This window comes from Chamaea fasciata, unplaced genomic scaffold, assembly GCF_029207755.1.
Source record: "Chamaea fasciata isolate MVZ Bird 193981 ecotype frontalis unplaced genomic scaffold, bChaFas1.0.hap1 SCAF_484, whole genome shotgun sequence".
Classification (NCBI taxonomy): domain Eukaryota; kingdom Metazoa; phylum Chordata; class Aves; order Passeriformes; family Sylviidae; genus Chamaea; species Chamaea fasciata.
Window position 1 is genome coordinate 1,647 of NW_027094569.1, and position 13,987 is coordinate 15,633.

General features: G+C 63.8%; 1 protein-coding gene across 1 annotated transcript; it reads left to right on the forward strand.

The window, feature by feature from the left end:
• The first annotated feature begins 631 nt into the window (after positions 1-631).
• LOC136305557 (potassium voltage-gated channel subfamily C member 1-like) lies at positions 632-11,991 on the forward strand. Its single transcript, XM_066208827.1, is given in 10 exon segments — positions 632-1,199; positions 5,108-5,149; positions 5,152-5,256; positions 5,258-5,656; positions 5,658-6,060; positions 8,856-8,908; positions 8,910-8,945; positions 8,947-9,048; positions 9,051-9,072; positions 11,072-11,991. Coding segments are annotated over 10 exon segments (1,797 nt in total). The 5' UTR covers positions 632-686; the 3' UTR covers positions 11,194-11,991.
• The last annotated feature ends 1,996 nt before the right edge of the window (positions 11,992-13,987 follow it).

Sequence of the window (13,987 nt, forward strand, 5' to 3'; positions counted from 1 at the left end):
CGCGGCTTTTCCTGAGTGTGGGCGTGGCCTCCCGCAGCCCACACACATCCCGCCGTCCCTTTCTCTCCCTCCTCCTATCGCGACTATCGCACCTCAGGGTGGGTGAGGCTTGCCCTCGGGGGGGCGTGGTTTCTCCCCTCACGGTGGGCGTGGTTGCCATAAAGGCGGTGTTTGTTTCTCAATATGGGCGTGACCACTCCTAGAGTGGGCGTGGTTTTCATAAAAATCGGGCTTTTTTGTGTGGGGGTGTGGCCTCCCCTCAGAGTGGGCGTGTCCTCCCCTCACGGTGGGCGTCTTCTCCCCTCGAGGTGGGCGTGGTTTCCATAAAGGCGGGCTTTTTCCCCCGACGTGGGCGTGGTCTCCCCTCAAGAGTGGGCATGTTCTCTCCTCACAATGGGCGTGTCCTCCCCTCGAGGTGGGCGTGGTTTCCATAAAGGCGGGCTTTTTCCCCTCAGTGTAGGCGGAGCCACCCCTCAGCGTGGGCGTGTCCTCCCCTCCGTGTAGGCGGGGCCACCCCTCAGCGTGGGCGTGTCCACCCCTCAGCGTGGGCGCGTCCCCGCCGCGCCTGCGCTCCCCCCGCGCCCGCCCCGCCGCGCCGGGATGCGGCACCCGCCGTCCCCTCTCCCTCCCCTCGCCCCCTCCTCCTATCGCGACTCTCGCCCCCTCCTCCTGTCGCGCCTGTCGCCATGGGCTGGCAAGCCGAGCGCGACAAAGTGGTGATCAACGTCGGCGGCGTCCGCCATGAGACTTACCGCAGCACCCTGCAGACGCTGCCCGGCACCCGCCTGGCCGGCCTGGCCGAGCCGGGCGCCGCCGCCCGCTTCGATTACGATGCCGGTGCCGGCGAATTCTTCTTCGACCGCCACCCGGCCGTGTTCGCTTACGTGCTCAACTATTACCGCACCGGCAAGCTGCACTGCCCGGCCGACGTGTGCGGGCCGCTCTTCGAGGAGGAGCTCGCCTTCTGGGGCATCGACGAGACGGACGTGGAGGCGTGCTGCTGGATGAACTACCGGCAGCACCGCGACGCCGAGGAGGCCCTGGACAGCTTCGAGAGCCCCGAGGGGCCCGGCCCGCCCGAGCCGGCCGAGCCCAAGCGGCTGTGCCTGGAGGAAGGCAGGCCCGCCGGCTGGTGGAGGCGCTGGCGGCCGCGCCTCTGGGCGCTCTTCGAGGATCCCTACTCGTCCAGGATGGCCAGGGTGAGCGGGGAAAAAGGGCTCCAAGGAAGGGTGCGGGTCGTGGGATGGGGTGAGGAAAGGTTGGGGGGGGGGGGTGCTAGGATGGAGTTTGAGGGGGGGGGGTGGGAAAGGGGGTTCTGAGGCGGGGGTAGGGGGTCTGAGGGGGTTTAGGGCAGCCCTGAGGGGATTTAGGGGGTCTGAGGGGGTTTAGGGCGGCCCTGAGGGGATTTAGGGCATCTCTGAGGGGATTTAGGGGGTCTGAGGGGTTTAGGGCGGCCCTGAGGGGGTTTAGGGCATCTCTGAGGGGATTTAGGGGGTCTGAGGGGTTTAGGGCATCTCTGAGGGGATTTAGGGGTCTGAGGGGGTTTAGGGCGGCCCTGAGGGGATTTAGGGCATCTCTGAGGGGATTTAGGGGGTCTGAGGGGTTTAGGGCAGCCCTGAGGGGGTTTAGGGCATCTCTGAGGGGGTTTCGGGGGTCTGAGGGGGTTTAGGGCATCTCTTAGGGGGTTTCGGGGGTCTGAGGGGGTTTAGGGCAGCCCTGAGGGGGTTTAGGGCATCTCTTAGGGGGTTTCGGGGGTCTGAGGGGGTTTAGGGCAGCCCTGAGGGGGTTTAGGGGGTGTGAGGGGGTTTAGGGCAGCTCTGAGGGGGTTTAGGAGGTCTGAGGGGGTTTAGGATGGCTCTGAGGCGTTTTAGAGCATCTCTGAGGGGTTTTAGGCATCTCTGAGGGATTTGGGGGGTTTGAGGGGGTTTAGGGCATCTCTGAAGGGCTTTAGGGCATCTCTGACAGGGTTTAAGGCGTCTCTGACAGGGTTTAAGGCACCTCTGAGGGGTTTAGGGCATTTCTTAGGGGGATTAGGGCACCTCTGAGAGGGTTTGAGGCATCTCTGAGGGGGTTTAGGAGGTGTCAGGGGGGGTTAGGGCATCTCTGAGAGGGTTTAAAGCAGCTCTGAGAGGGCTTAGGGCACCTCTTCGGGGGTGTAGAGCATCTCTGAGAGGTTTTAGGCAGCTCTGAGGGGTTTGGGGCAGCTCCGAGGGGGTCTTGGGGTCTGTGAGGGGTTCAGGGAGACTCCGAAGGCCTTTAGAGAGTCCTGAAGGGGTCACGAGGGGCCGTGAGCGGGTTCCGAGCCGCCCTAGGGGGGCTTGAGGCGCCTCCGAGAGGGTTTAGGGGGCTCTGAAGAGGTTTGGGGGAGTTTGGGGCATCACTGAGGGAGTTCGGGGGGGTTAACGAGAGGGTTTCAGGGTGTCTGAGGGGCTTTGGGGACATCTCTGAGGGGGGTCAATAGAGCTGCGAGAGGCTTCGGGGGGCTTGGGGGGCTTAGGGGGTCTCTAGGCGGGGGCCAGAAGATTTTAAAAGCCTCCCAGGGGGGATTAGGGGGGATGTGAGGGGTCGTGGGGGGGGGGGGCTTAGGGCGAGTTTTAGGGGAATTTAGGGAACTCTGGAGGGGTTTAGGACATCTCTGAGAGGGTCCTGGGGGGGCTGAGCTGGTTTGGGGGGGGGCACGTGGCCGAGTTCGAGGGGCTCTCGTGGGGCTCTGAGGGTTTTAGGGGGGTTAGAAGGGCTCTGAGGGGGTCTCGGGGGGGGAGTTAAGGACGTCCCCGAGGGAGTTTAGGAGGTGCTGGAGCGATCTCGGGGGGTGACGGGGTTAGGGGGGGATCTGAGGGAATCCAGGGGGACTCTGGGGGGGCTCCTGGGGGGGCTCCGAGGGGGTCAGAGGGCTTTAGTGGGGCTGCAGTGGGCAGCTCTCAGGCTGAAGGGGTTTGGGGCGGTTTTTGGGGGGGTTTAGGGCATTTTGGGGGGGGTTTAGAGCGTTTTTGAGGGGTAGTTAGGGCTCTGTGAGGGGGCTTAGGGTGTTTTTTGGGGGGCTTAAAGCATTTTTGGGGGGGTTTAGGGCATTTTAGGGGTTTAGGGCTTTTTTGGGGGGGTTTGGGGCTCTGTGAGGGGGTTAAGACATCCCTCAGGAAGTTTGGGGTGTCTTTGGGGGGGGCTCCCGTGGGCTCGCGTGCTGCCGGGAGAGGTTTGGGGTCCCTCTGGAGGGATTTAGGGGGCTCCGAGAGGGTTTTGGGGTCTGTGAGGAGGTTAGGGGTCTCTGAAGGGATTTCGGTCTCTGAGGGGGTTCAGAGCAGCTTTAAGGGGGGTTTTAGGGAGTCTTGAGGGGTTTAGGGGGTCTCTGAGTGAGGTTTTGGGGTCTCTGAAGGGGTTTAGGGGGGTCTGTGCGGAGGTTTTGGGGTCTCTGGGAGGGTTTTTGGGGTCTGTCAGGACCCTCCTGATGAGGTTTATGGGGGTCGGGGGCTTTTCGGGGGGGCTCTGAGGCGCTGGGGGGGCTCCGAGCTGATTTGGGGGGGGGGGAGGGGGGGCTGTGAGGGGCCGCAAGAATATTTGGGGACACTGCGGGGACCCTGAGGGGACACTGGGGGGAGGGGGGGGGACACGGGGACACTAGGGGGTGATGGGGGGACACGGTGTGTGTGTGTGTGGGGGAAGGCACCGGGAGGACACGGGGGTGTTTTTGGGGGGGGTCCGGCTCGCTGTGCGTGTCCCCCCCGTGTCCCCGTGTCCCCCCCGCCATGTCCCCGCTGTCCCCCCCCTCCCCCCCCGCAGCCGCTGGCCCCGATCCTGCCGCAGCGGGGCCGGGGGGGGGGGAGGGGACGGGGAGAGGGGGGGGGGAGAGCCGGGACCGCACTGCGGTGCCCCCTCCCCCCCCACGGCCTGTCCTACATCCCCTCCCCCCCCAGGGGCCCCCCCTCCCCCCGTGTCACCCCCCCCGCGTGGCCCCCCCTCCTGTCCCCCAAGCCTGGCCTACATCCCCCCCCCCGGTGTCCCTTGTGTCCCCCCCAAACCCCCCCCGCGTGTCCCCAATTTCCCCCCCCCTCGCCGCCTGGCCTAGATCCGCCCCCCCTCCCGTGTCCCCTGTGTCCCCCTCGGCGTCCCCAAATATCTCCTGCCCCCCCCCCCCCGTGTCCCCAAAACCCTCTGTAGCCCCCCCCCAAAATATCCCCAACTTGTGTCCCCTCCCCCCCAATGTCCCCAACCCCCCCCCGGCCTCTGTGTGTCCCCCCCCCACCCCCAATTTTGTGTCCCCAACCCCCCCCAAATGTCCCCCCATGTCCCACCCCCCTCATTATATTTTATGGGGGGGGGTCAGTTTATGGGGGGGATCCATCTGGGGGTTCAGGGAATTTTGGGGAGGGGGGGGTCAGTGATTTTTGGGGGGGGTCTCTCAGTGATTATTCGGGGTTTCAGCGTGATTTGGGGGAGGGGTCAAAAAAATGAGACTCTTGGGGGTCCCCCCCCCCCTAATTATTCTGTGGGGTTTTAGGGGGGACATCAGGAGCCCCCCCCCCAATCAATATTTGGGGGGCTCAGTTCACTGGGAGGGGGGTCAGGAGCTTGGATATCTGAGCCCCCCCTCCCCCATTATTCTATTGGGGTTCGGTGTTTGGGGGGGGGTCCCCCAAAAATCTGGGAGTCACTGGGACACCTGGGCCCGCCCCCCATGAATATTTGGGGGGTGGCGATGACTTTGGTTGGGCTCAGAACCCCAAATTCCACCGAGGTTGTTCCATGGGGGGGTTTTTTGGGGGGTGGTCTCATCACCCCCTGACCTCTCCCCTGTCCCCCCCATGAATATTTGGCGGTGTCAGTGACTTTGGGGGGGTCAGAACTCAAACAACCGTCCTCCCCCATGAATATTTGGGGGTGTCAGTGGTTTGGGGGGGCTCAGAACCCCAAATTCCACTGAGGGTGTTTCATGGGGGGGGTTTGGGGGTTTTTTTTGGGGTCTCATCACCCCCTGACCACCCCCCAAGAATATTTGGGGCTGTCAGTGACTTTGGGGGGGGGCTCAGAACCCCAAATTCCACCGAGGGTGTTTTGGGGGGTTGGTCTCATCACCCCCCCTGACCCCCCTCCCTCCCCTCCCGTCCCCCAGTACGTGGCCTTCGCCTCGCTCTTCTTCATCCTCATCTCCATCACACCACCTTCTGCCTGGAGACGCACGAGGCCTTCAACCGCGTCATCAACAAGACGGAGACGGTGACCACGGGCAACGAGACGGGCACGCAGGTGGCCGTGGAGGTGGGAGACCGAGCCCTTCCTCACCTACGTGGAGGGGCTGTGCGTCGTGTGGTTCACCTTCGAGTTCCTCATGCGCGTCAGCTTCTGCCCGGACAAGCGCGACTTCATCAAGAGCAGCCTCAACATCATCGACTTCGTGGCCATCCTGCCCTTCTACCTGGAGGTGGGCCTCAGGGGCCTGTCCTCCAAGGCGGCCAAGGACGTGCTGGGCTTCCTGCGCGTGGTCCGCTTCGTCCGCATCCTGCGCATCTTCAAGCTGACGCGGCACTTCGTGGGGCTGCGCGTGCTGGGCCACACGCTGCGCGCCAGCACCAACGAGTTCCTGCTGCTCGTCATCTTCCTGGCCCTGGGCGTCCTCATCTTCGCCACCATGATCTACTACGCCGAGCGCATCGGCGCCGACCCCCGACGACGTCACGGGCAGCCGCCACACTTACTTCAAGAACATCCCCATCGGCTTCTGGTGGGCCGTGGTGACCATGACCACACTGGGCTACGGGGACATGTACCCCATGACGTGGTCGGGGATGCTGGTGGGCGCGCTGTGCGCCCTGGCCGGCGTGCTCACCATCGCCATGCCCGTGCCCGTCATCGTCAACAACTTCGGCATGTACTACTCGCTGGCCATGGCCAAGCAGAAGCTGCCCAAGAAGAAGAACAAACACATCCCCAGGCCCCCGCAGCCCGGCTCTCCCGGTTATGGGTCGCCGGGTTCCGGCCCCAACGCCCCCGGCAGCCCCCGAGGCGCCCGGAGACCCCCGGCCTGTCCCCTGGCCCAGGAGGAGGTGGTGGAGATCAACCGGGCCGGTGAGTGGGAGCCCTGAGAACGGGGAGGGGGGTTTGGGGAGGGTTGGAAAGGGTTTGAGGTGGGTTTGGGGTGGGCTTAGTGGGGTTTGGGGTGGGCTTAGTGGGGTTTGGGGTGGGTTTAGTGGGGTTTGGGGTGGGTTTTAGAGGGGTTTGGGGTGGGCTTAGTGGGGTTTGGGGTGGGTTTTAGTGGGGTTTGGGGTGGGTTTAGTGGGGTTTGGGGTGGGCTTAGTGGGGGCGGTGGGGTGGGTTTTAGGGGGGTTTGGGGAAGGTTGGTGGGGTTTGGAGGACATTTGGGGTGGGTTTAGGGGGTTTTTGGGGAGGGTTGGTGGGGTTTGCAGGGGGTTTGGGGTGGGTTTATGGGGGTTTTAGTGGGGTTTAGGGAGTTTTTGCAGGGGGGTTTGGGGTGGGTTTAGTGGGGGTTTGGGGGTGGGTTTAGTGGGGTTTACTGAGGTTTGGTGGGGTTTGGAGGGGGGGTTTTGGGTGGGTTTAGGGGGTTTGGGGTGGGTTTGGGATGAGTTTAGGAGGGTTTGGGGGGTCTTGGTAGGGTTTGGGGTGGGATTTTAGGGAAGGCTGGTAGGGTTTGGGGGCGGGTTTAGGGGCTTTTAGGGCATCCTGGTAGGGTTTGGGTTGGGTTTGGGGGAGTTTTGGAGGGGTTTGTGGAGAATGTGGGGGGTTTTTGGGGATCTTGGGGGGGTTTGGACGGGTTTTGGGGGCATTTGGGGGAGTTTCGGAGGGAAATTTAATGAGTTTTGGGGGGTTTTGGTAGAGCTTGGAGGGGTTTAGTCGGTTTTATGGGGTACAGGTTGGGTTTTGGGGGATTTCAGGGATTTTTGGGGTTTTGGTGGCGTTTGGGGACAGTTTGGGAGGGATTTTGTGGATTTTGAACAGGTTCGAGGGGATTTTGGTGGATTTTGGGTGGGTTTGAGTGGATTTTAGGGGATTTTGGTGGAGTTCGGAGGGGTCTCGAGGAAGTTTGATGGATTTTTTTGGGGGGTTACAGGAGTTTTGGGGGACCTTGGGTGAGTTTCGGGGGGGGGTTGGTGAATTTGGGGGGAATTTTGGCTTTGGGGGGGATTGGTGGCTTTTGAGGAGTGGTTTTGGGCGTATTTTTGGGAGGTTTTGGTGTATTTTGGGGGGCATTTGGGAAGGGTTGGTGCATTTTAGGGGAAGTTTGGGGTAAATTGGGATATTTGGGGGGAGATTTGGGCTATTTTTGAGGGGTCGGTGTATCTTGAGGGGAGTTTGGGGTATTTTAGGGAGAGTTTGGAGTATTTTGGGGAGAGTTTGAGGTACTTTGGGATATTTTGAGGTGAATTTGGGGCATTTTGGGAAGCGTTTGGGGTGTTTTCAGAGGGGTTCTGTGCATTTCGGGAGGACTTTGGGAAAGTTTGGGGCATTCTGGGGGGAGTTGGAACATTTCTGGCCAGTTTTGGGATATTTGGGGCAGATTTCAGGTGAAGTTTTGGAGCATTTTGGGGGGAGTTTGGGGGTATTTTGGGGGGGAGTTTGGAGCATTTTGGGGGGAGCCTTGGGGGGGATCTCTTGCCCCATTTTGGGGGGATCTCTTCCCTCATTTTGGGGAGGTCCTGGCCCCCTTTTTTGGGGGGATCTTTGCCCCATTTTGGGGAGGTCCTGGTCCCCTTTTTGGGGGGTCTCTCCGCCATTTTGGGGGGGGTCTCTCCCCCATTTTGGGGTGGTATGTCCCCAATCTCAGGGGGTCTCTCCCCCATTTTGGGGTGGTATGTCCCCCAATCTCAGGGGTGGTCTCTCCCCCATTTTGGGGTGGTATGTCTTCAGTCTCAGGGGGGGTTTCTGCCCCATTTTGGGGTGTATCTCCCCCTGTTTTGGGCAGGTATCTCCCCCATCTTGGGGGGTCTCTTCCCCCGTTTTGGGGGGGGGGTTCTCTCTGCCAATTTGGGGGTCTCTCCCCCATCTCGGGGGGCGAGGTCTCTGCCCCTTTTTTGGGGGGGTTTCCCATCCCAATCCCCCCCCATTTTGGGTGGTGGTCTCTTCCCCATCTCAGGGTAGTCTCTCCCCCATCTCAGGGTGGTCTCTCCCCCATTTTGGGGGTGGTCTCTCCCCATCTCAGGGTGGTCTCTCCCCCATCTCAGGGTGATCTCTCCCCCATTTTGCGGTGGTCTCTCCCCATCTCAGGGTGGTCTCTCCCCATCTCAGGGTGGTCTCTCCCCATCTCAGGGTGGTCGCTCCCCATCTCAGGGGTGGTCTCTCCTCCATCTCAGGGGTGGTCTCTCCCCCATTTTGGGGTGGTCTCTCCCCCTGTTTGGGGTGGTCTCTCCCCCATTTTGGGGTGGTCTCTCCTCATCTCAGGGTGGTCTCTCCTCCATCTCAGGGGTGGTCTCTCCTCCATCTCAGGGTGGTCTCTCCCCCATTTTGGGGTGGTCTCTCCTCATCTCAGGGTGGGTCTCTCCCCATCTCAGGGTGGTCTCTCCTCCATCTCAGGGTGGTTCTCTCCCCCATTTTGGGGTGGTCTCTCCCCCATCTCAGGGTGGTCTCTCCCCATCTCAGGGTGGTCTCTCCCCCATTTTGGGGTGGTCTCTCTCCCCATCTCAGGGTGGTCTCTCCCCCATTTTGGGGTGGTCTCTCCTCCATCTCAGGGTGGTCTCTCCCCCATTTTGGGGTGGTCTCTCCCCATCTCAGGGTGGTCTCTCCCCATCTCAGGGTGGTCTCTGCCCCCATTTTGGGGTGGTCTCTCCCCCATCTCAGGGTGGTCTCTCCCCCATTTTGGGGGGGTTTCCCATCCCAATTCCATCCCCCCTCGCCCTCTCCCGGTGCAGAGTCTCGCCCCAACGGGGAGGCGGGCCGGGCGGCGCTGGCGCAGGAGGACTGTCCCCCCCATCGACCAGCCGCTGTCCCCCGAGGAGCGCGGCGGCGGCCCCCCGAACGCCGCGGGGCCCGGCGGGGGCCGGCGAGCGCTGCGGCCGGGACAGGGCCTGCTTCCTGCTGGGGCCCGACTACGCGCCGCCCCCCCGACACCGGGCCCCCTGCGCAAAGGTGGGTGCCGGGACCCCCACCCCAAAAAAACCCCGGGGGTGCCCCGACAGTGTGGGGGTGACGATAAACCTCCCACCCCCCCAAAAAAAAAAACCCGGGGCACCCCCAGATCATGGGGTTACCGATAAGTCCCCCCCGGGACCCCCCCCAAGATTATGGGGGTATAAATTTTGCCCCCCCCCCCCGGGGGCACCCCCATATCCTGGGGGTCCCCAAATCCCCCCCCCCATGTCACCCCAATACCCCTGAGGGGATCGACCCCCCCCCCACACATTTCTCCTTGGGGGGGGTCCCCCAAACTCCCCCCCACCCCCTCATTCCCCAGGGTACCCCAGAAACCCTTTTTGGGGTGGTGGGGGCGGGGAGGGGGGGGATCCCCCAAATCTTCCCTCCCCCTTTTCCCTGCATGTCCCCTCCCCCCCGAACTGGGAGAACTGGGAGAACTGGGAGGGGGGCCGGGGGAGGGGGGGGGAGGGGGCAGAGCTTGGCACAGACCCCCCCGGCGCTGGGGGGCTCTGGGTTGCCCCTTGCACACACGCGCGTGCAAGGGGCGGGGCTGGCTGGGGAGGGGGCTCCGCCCGTGCCAAGGGGGGCCCGCGTCAGGGTCCCCGTCCCCAACTGGGGGTCCCTGTCCCCACTTTGGGGGTCCCTGTCCCCATTAGGGCGTCCCCGTCCCCCTTAGAGGGTCCCTGTCCCCATTAGGGGGGTCCCTGTCCCCCGTTAGAGGGTCCCTGTCCCCAGCTGGGGGTCCCTGTCCCCATTAGGGGGTCCCCATCCCCATTAGGGGGTCCCTGACCCCCCTGCCAGGTTCCCTGTCCCCACAGCGGGGTCCCCAACCCTCTAAGAGGGTCCCCGTCCCTATAGTGGGGGGGTCCCCGTCCCCAGAGGGGGGTCCCAGCCCCGGGGTGACCCCTGCCCTCTCCCCTTCTGTCCCCAGCGCTCGTCACCGCCTGAGACCCCCCGACGGGCGCCGCAGGTCAGCCGGGAGGGGGCGCCCTCACCCTGGCCACGCCCCCCTCGCTCATAACCCCGCCCCCTTTCCCCGGGTCTGGCCACGCCCCCTTGCGGGGCCGGCCCCGCTCACTTCGCACCGCTGCGCATGCGCAATGCCCGCCTCCGCACCGCGGCGCTGCTTCACTGGGGGCGGGGGGCACACCTGGGCCCCCCCAAAAACACCCGGGAGACCCCAAAAATACCCAGGAATCCCCCCAAAATACCCGGGAGACCCCCAAAACCATCTGGGAGCTGCTTCACTGGGGGCGGGGGGCACACCTGGGCCCCCCCAAAAACACCCGGGAGACCCCAAAAATACCCAGGAATCCCCCCAAAAATACCCGGAGACCCCCAAAACCATCTGGGAGCTCTCCCGAATTTTTGGGGGGGGCACCCCCCCCAGCTTGGCCGCTCACAGACCGCCCCCCCCCAGCCCCCCCAGAACCCCGGGGGGGGGGTCCCCAAATTTCTTAGGGGGGAGAGGGGCTCAAATTTTGGCGGAGGCGACCCCCAAAATCCTTTGGGGGGGGGGGGTGGGAGCCCCACATTTCCTAAACCGAGGGGTCCCCACTTCCCACACTTCCAAGATTTTGGGGGCGTCCAAAAATCTTCGGGGGGGAGGGTCTCCATTTCCTTGGATGGGGGGAGGGGGTCCCCAAATCCCTTGGGGGAGGGGGGTCCCCAAATTCCCGGGGGGGTGCGGTCCCAGCTTTTGGGTGGGGGGTCCCCAAATCCCTTGGGGGGGGGGCGTTTTCCTGGAAGGTCCCGAATCGCGGGGGGGGGAGGGGGGGTGGGATCCAAATCTTTGGGGGTGTGGTGGGGGTCCCCAATTTCTGAGCGGGGGGGGACGTCCCAAACCCCAGGGGATGGGGAGGGGGGAGGGGTGTCCCATTTTGGGGGGTGGGGAGGGTTTGGGGGAGGGGTTTTGGGGGCGATTTTTTTTTTGGGGGGGGTGGGGTTCTGACACCCCCTCCCCCCAATTTTTCTCTCCCCCTCCCCCCCAAAGGCTACGAGAAGTCGCGGAGCCTCAACAGCATCACGGGGGTGCGGGTGGCCCCCGCCGCCCCCCCCTTCAGCTCGCCCAGCCCCCCCCGGCGCCCCCGCTCCCCCATCCCCTCCATCCTCTGAGGGGGGGGTGGCGAGGGGGCGGCCACGCCCCTTTCCCCTCCCCCACCCCCCCTTTTCCTCCCCTCCCCCCCCAAAAAAATAATGGGGAGAAAACTCATCAGTGGCAATGGGGGCGGGGGGACACCCCGGTGTGGGGGAGGGGTGAATTTGGGGACAGACCCCTCCCCCACCCCCCAAAAAAATGGAGGGGTGCCCCCCGAAGAGACTGTGAAAGGGGGTGACGAGGGGACCCCCCGCCCCGAGGTCACCCCAAAGGCTGCACTGCACTTTCTGGACTGGGTGTGTCCCCCCCCCCCACCCCTCCCCCACCCCAAATTCGGGGTCCTCCAACCCCGCCCCTGTTTTGGGGGGGTTGGGGGTGTCCCTGTTGTTCCCCTCCCCCCCCGTGTGTGTGTGTGTGTGTGTGTGTGTGTGTGTGTCCCCTCCCCCCTTTCCATGATCACTCAGGACTTGGGGAGCCCCTCCCCCCCCCCCGATGGTGTCACCTCGCCTGGTGTGTGTCCCCGATGTCCCCTCCCCCGTGTGTCCCCTCCCCCGGGCTCCCCACACCCCCCCCAAGCAATAATGGAGCCGCCGGACGCGCCGATGGCCCCGGGTGTCCCCTCTGGCCCCCTGGGGTGGCACCGTCACCCCAAAAATGGGGGGGGATGGGGGAAACCGCCCCCACTGCGAGGCCAGGCTGCGTTTCCATGGTAACGGGACTAGGCCTGAGCGCTCACTGCGAGGCCAGGCTGCGTTTCCATGGTAACGGGACTAGGCCTGAGCCGTCACTGCGAGGCCAGGCAGCGTTTCCATGGTAACGGGACTAGGCCTGAGCCGTCACTGCGAGGCCAGGCTGCGTTCCATGGTAACGGGACTAGGCCTGAGCCCTCACTGCGAGGCCAGGCTGCGTTTCCATGGTAACGGGACTAGGCCTGAGCCCTCACTGTGAGGTCAGGCTGCGTTTCCATGGTAACGGGACTAGGCCTGAGCCGTCAATGTGAGGCCAGGCTGCGTTTCCATGGTAACGGGACTAGGCCTGAATGCTCACTGTGAGGCCAGGCTGTGTTTCCATGGTAACGGGACTAGGCCTGAGCCGTCACTGCGAGGCCAGCTGCGTTTCCATGGTAACGGGACTAGGCCTGAGCCGTCACTGCGAGGCCAGGCTGCGTTTCCATGGTAACGGGACTAGGCCTGAGCCCTGACTGCGAGGCCAGGCTGCGTTTCCATGGTAACGGGACTAGGCCTGAGCCCTGACTGCGAGGCCAGGCTGCGTTTCCATGGTAACGGGACTAGGCCTGAGCCCTGACTGCGAGGCCAGGCTGCGTTCCATGGTAACGGGACTAGGCCTGAGCCCTCACTGCGAGGCCAGGCTGCGTTTCCATGGTAACGGGACTAGGCCTGGGCCGTCACTGCGAGGCCAGGCTGCGTTTCCATGGTAACGGGACTAGGCCTGAATGCTCACTGCGAGGCCAGGCTGTGTTTCCATGGTAACGGGACTAGGCCTGAGCCGTCACTGTGAGGCCAGGCTGCGTTTCCATGGTAACGGGACTAGGCCTGAGCCCTCACTGCGAGGCCAGGCTGCGTTTCCCACGGTAACGGCACTAGGCCTGAGCCCTCACTAAGGCCAGGCTGCGTTTCCATGGTAACGGGACTAGGCCTGAGCCATCACTGCGAGGCCAGGCTGCGTTTCCATGGTAACGGGACTAGGCCTGAGCCCTCACTGCGAGGCCAGGCTGCGTTTCCATGGTAACGGGACTAGGCCTGAGCCCTCACTAAGGCCAGGCTGCGTTTCCATGGTAACAGGACTAGGCCTGAATGCTCACTGCGAGGCCAGGCTGCGTTTCCATGGTAACAGAACCAGGCCAGAGCCCCCAAACCAGGCCTTGCCCCTTTGGGGGGGGCCGGGACCCCCCCAAACCTGTTCTCCCCCCCCCGGGGGGGTCCCTGGGGGCAGCAGTTTGGGGGTGGGGCCCCCCTGGGCGCCCCCTCCCCCCGACCAGCATGTCTGCATGTCCGAGCCGCCGGTATTTATTGTTATATGCAAAAAACCCCCCCAAACCCCTGAATCGCCCCAAACCCGCCCTCCCCTCCCCCCTCGGGGGGTCCCCATTTATCGGGGTCCTCCCCTCCCCCTCCCCCATCCCTCTCCCCCCCCTCCCCCGGCGCGGCGGGAGCCTTATGCAATGACTCCTATGCAAATGAGATGCTAATGAGGACTAATTGCTCCCCTGGCCGCCCCCTCCCCTCCCCCCCCAATTCGCTGCATGTCTGGGGGGGCCCCCATCGCCTCGTGCTTTTTTTGGGGGGGAGGGTCTCCAGCCCCTCCCCCCCCCCGGGCTGCGCTGTAACGAGCTCCCCCCTCTTTAATTACTATTTATTAACACCTCATGAATATTCATGACCCTCCCCCCTCCCTCCCCTGGGATCGGTGCAATCCCCCCTCCCCCCCCCCCCGTGTCTCCGGGGTTGTTTTTTTTTGGGGGGGGGGTTTGCCCCCCGTTTTGGGGGGGGTCTCTGACTCAGGAAAGGGGGGGGGAGGGGCTGTGCCAAACGGGGGGGGCCCCCGGGGGGTGGGGGAGGGGCGGGGGCCCCGCGGGGGAGGGAGGGGGGTGGGGGAGGGGCTCAGAGCTATTTTTTCACGCGGGGAATTGAACGGCCGCGAAATAAAAAGTGACAAAAACCAACCAAAAAAAAGCGGAAAAAGGTGAAAATGGCCTTAAAATGGGGAGGGGGAGGGGATGGGGGGGGAGGTTTCCCGGTGTGTGACACCGCAGTGTCCCCTCCCGGTGTCCCATCCCAATGTCCCCTCCCG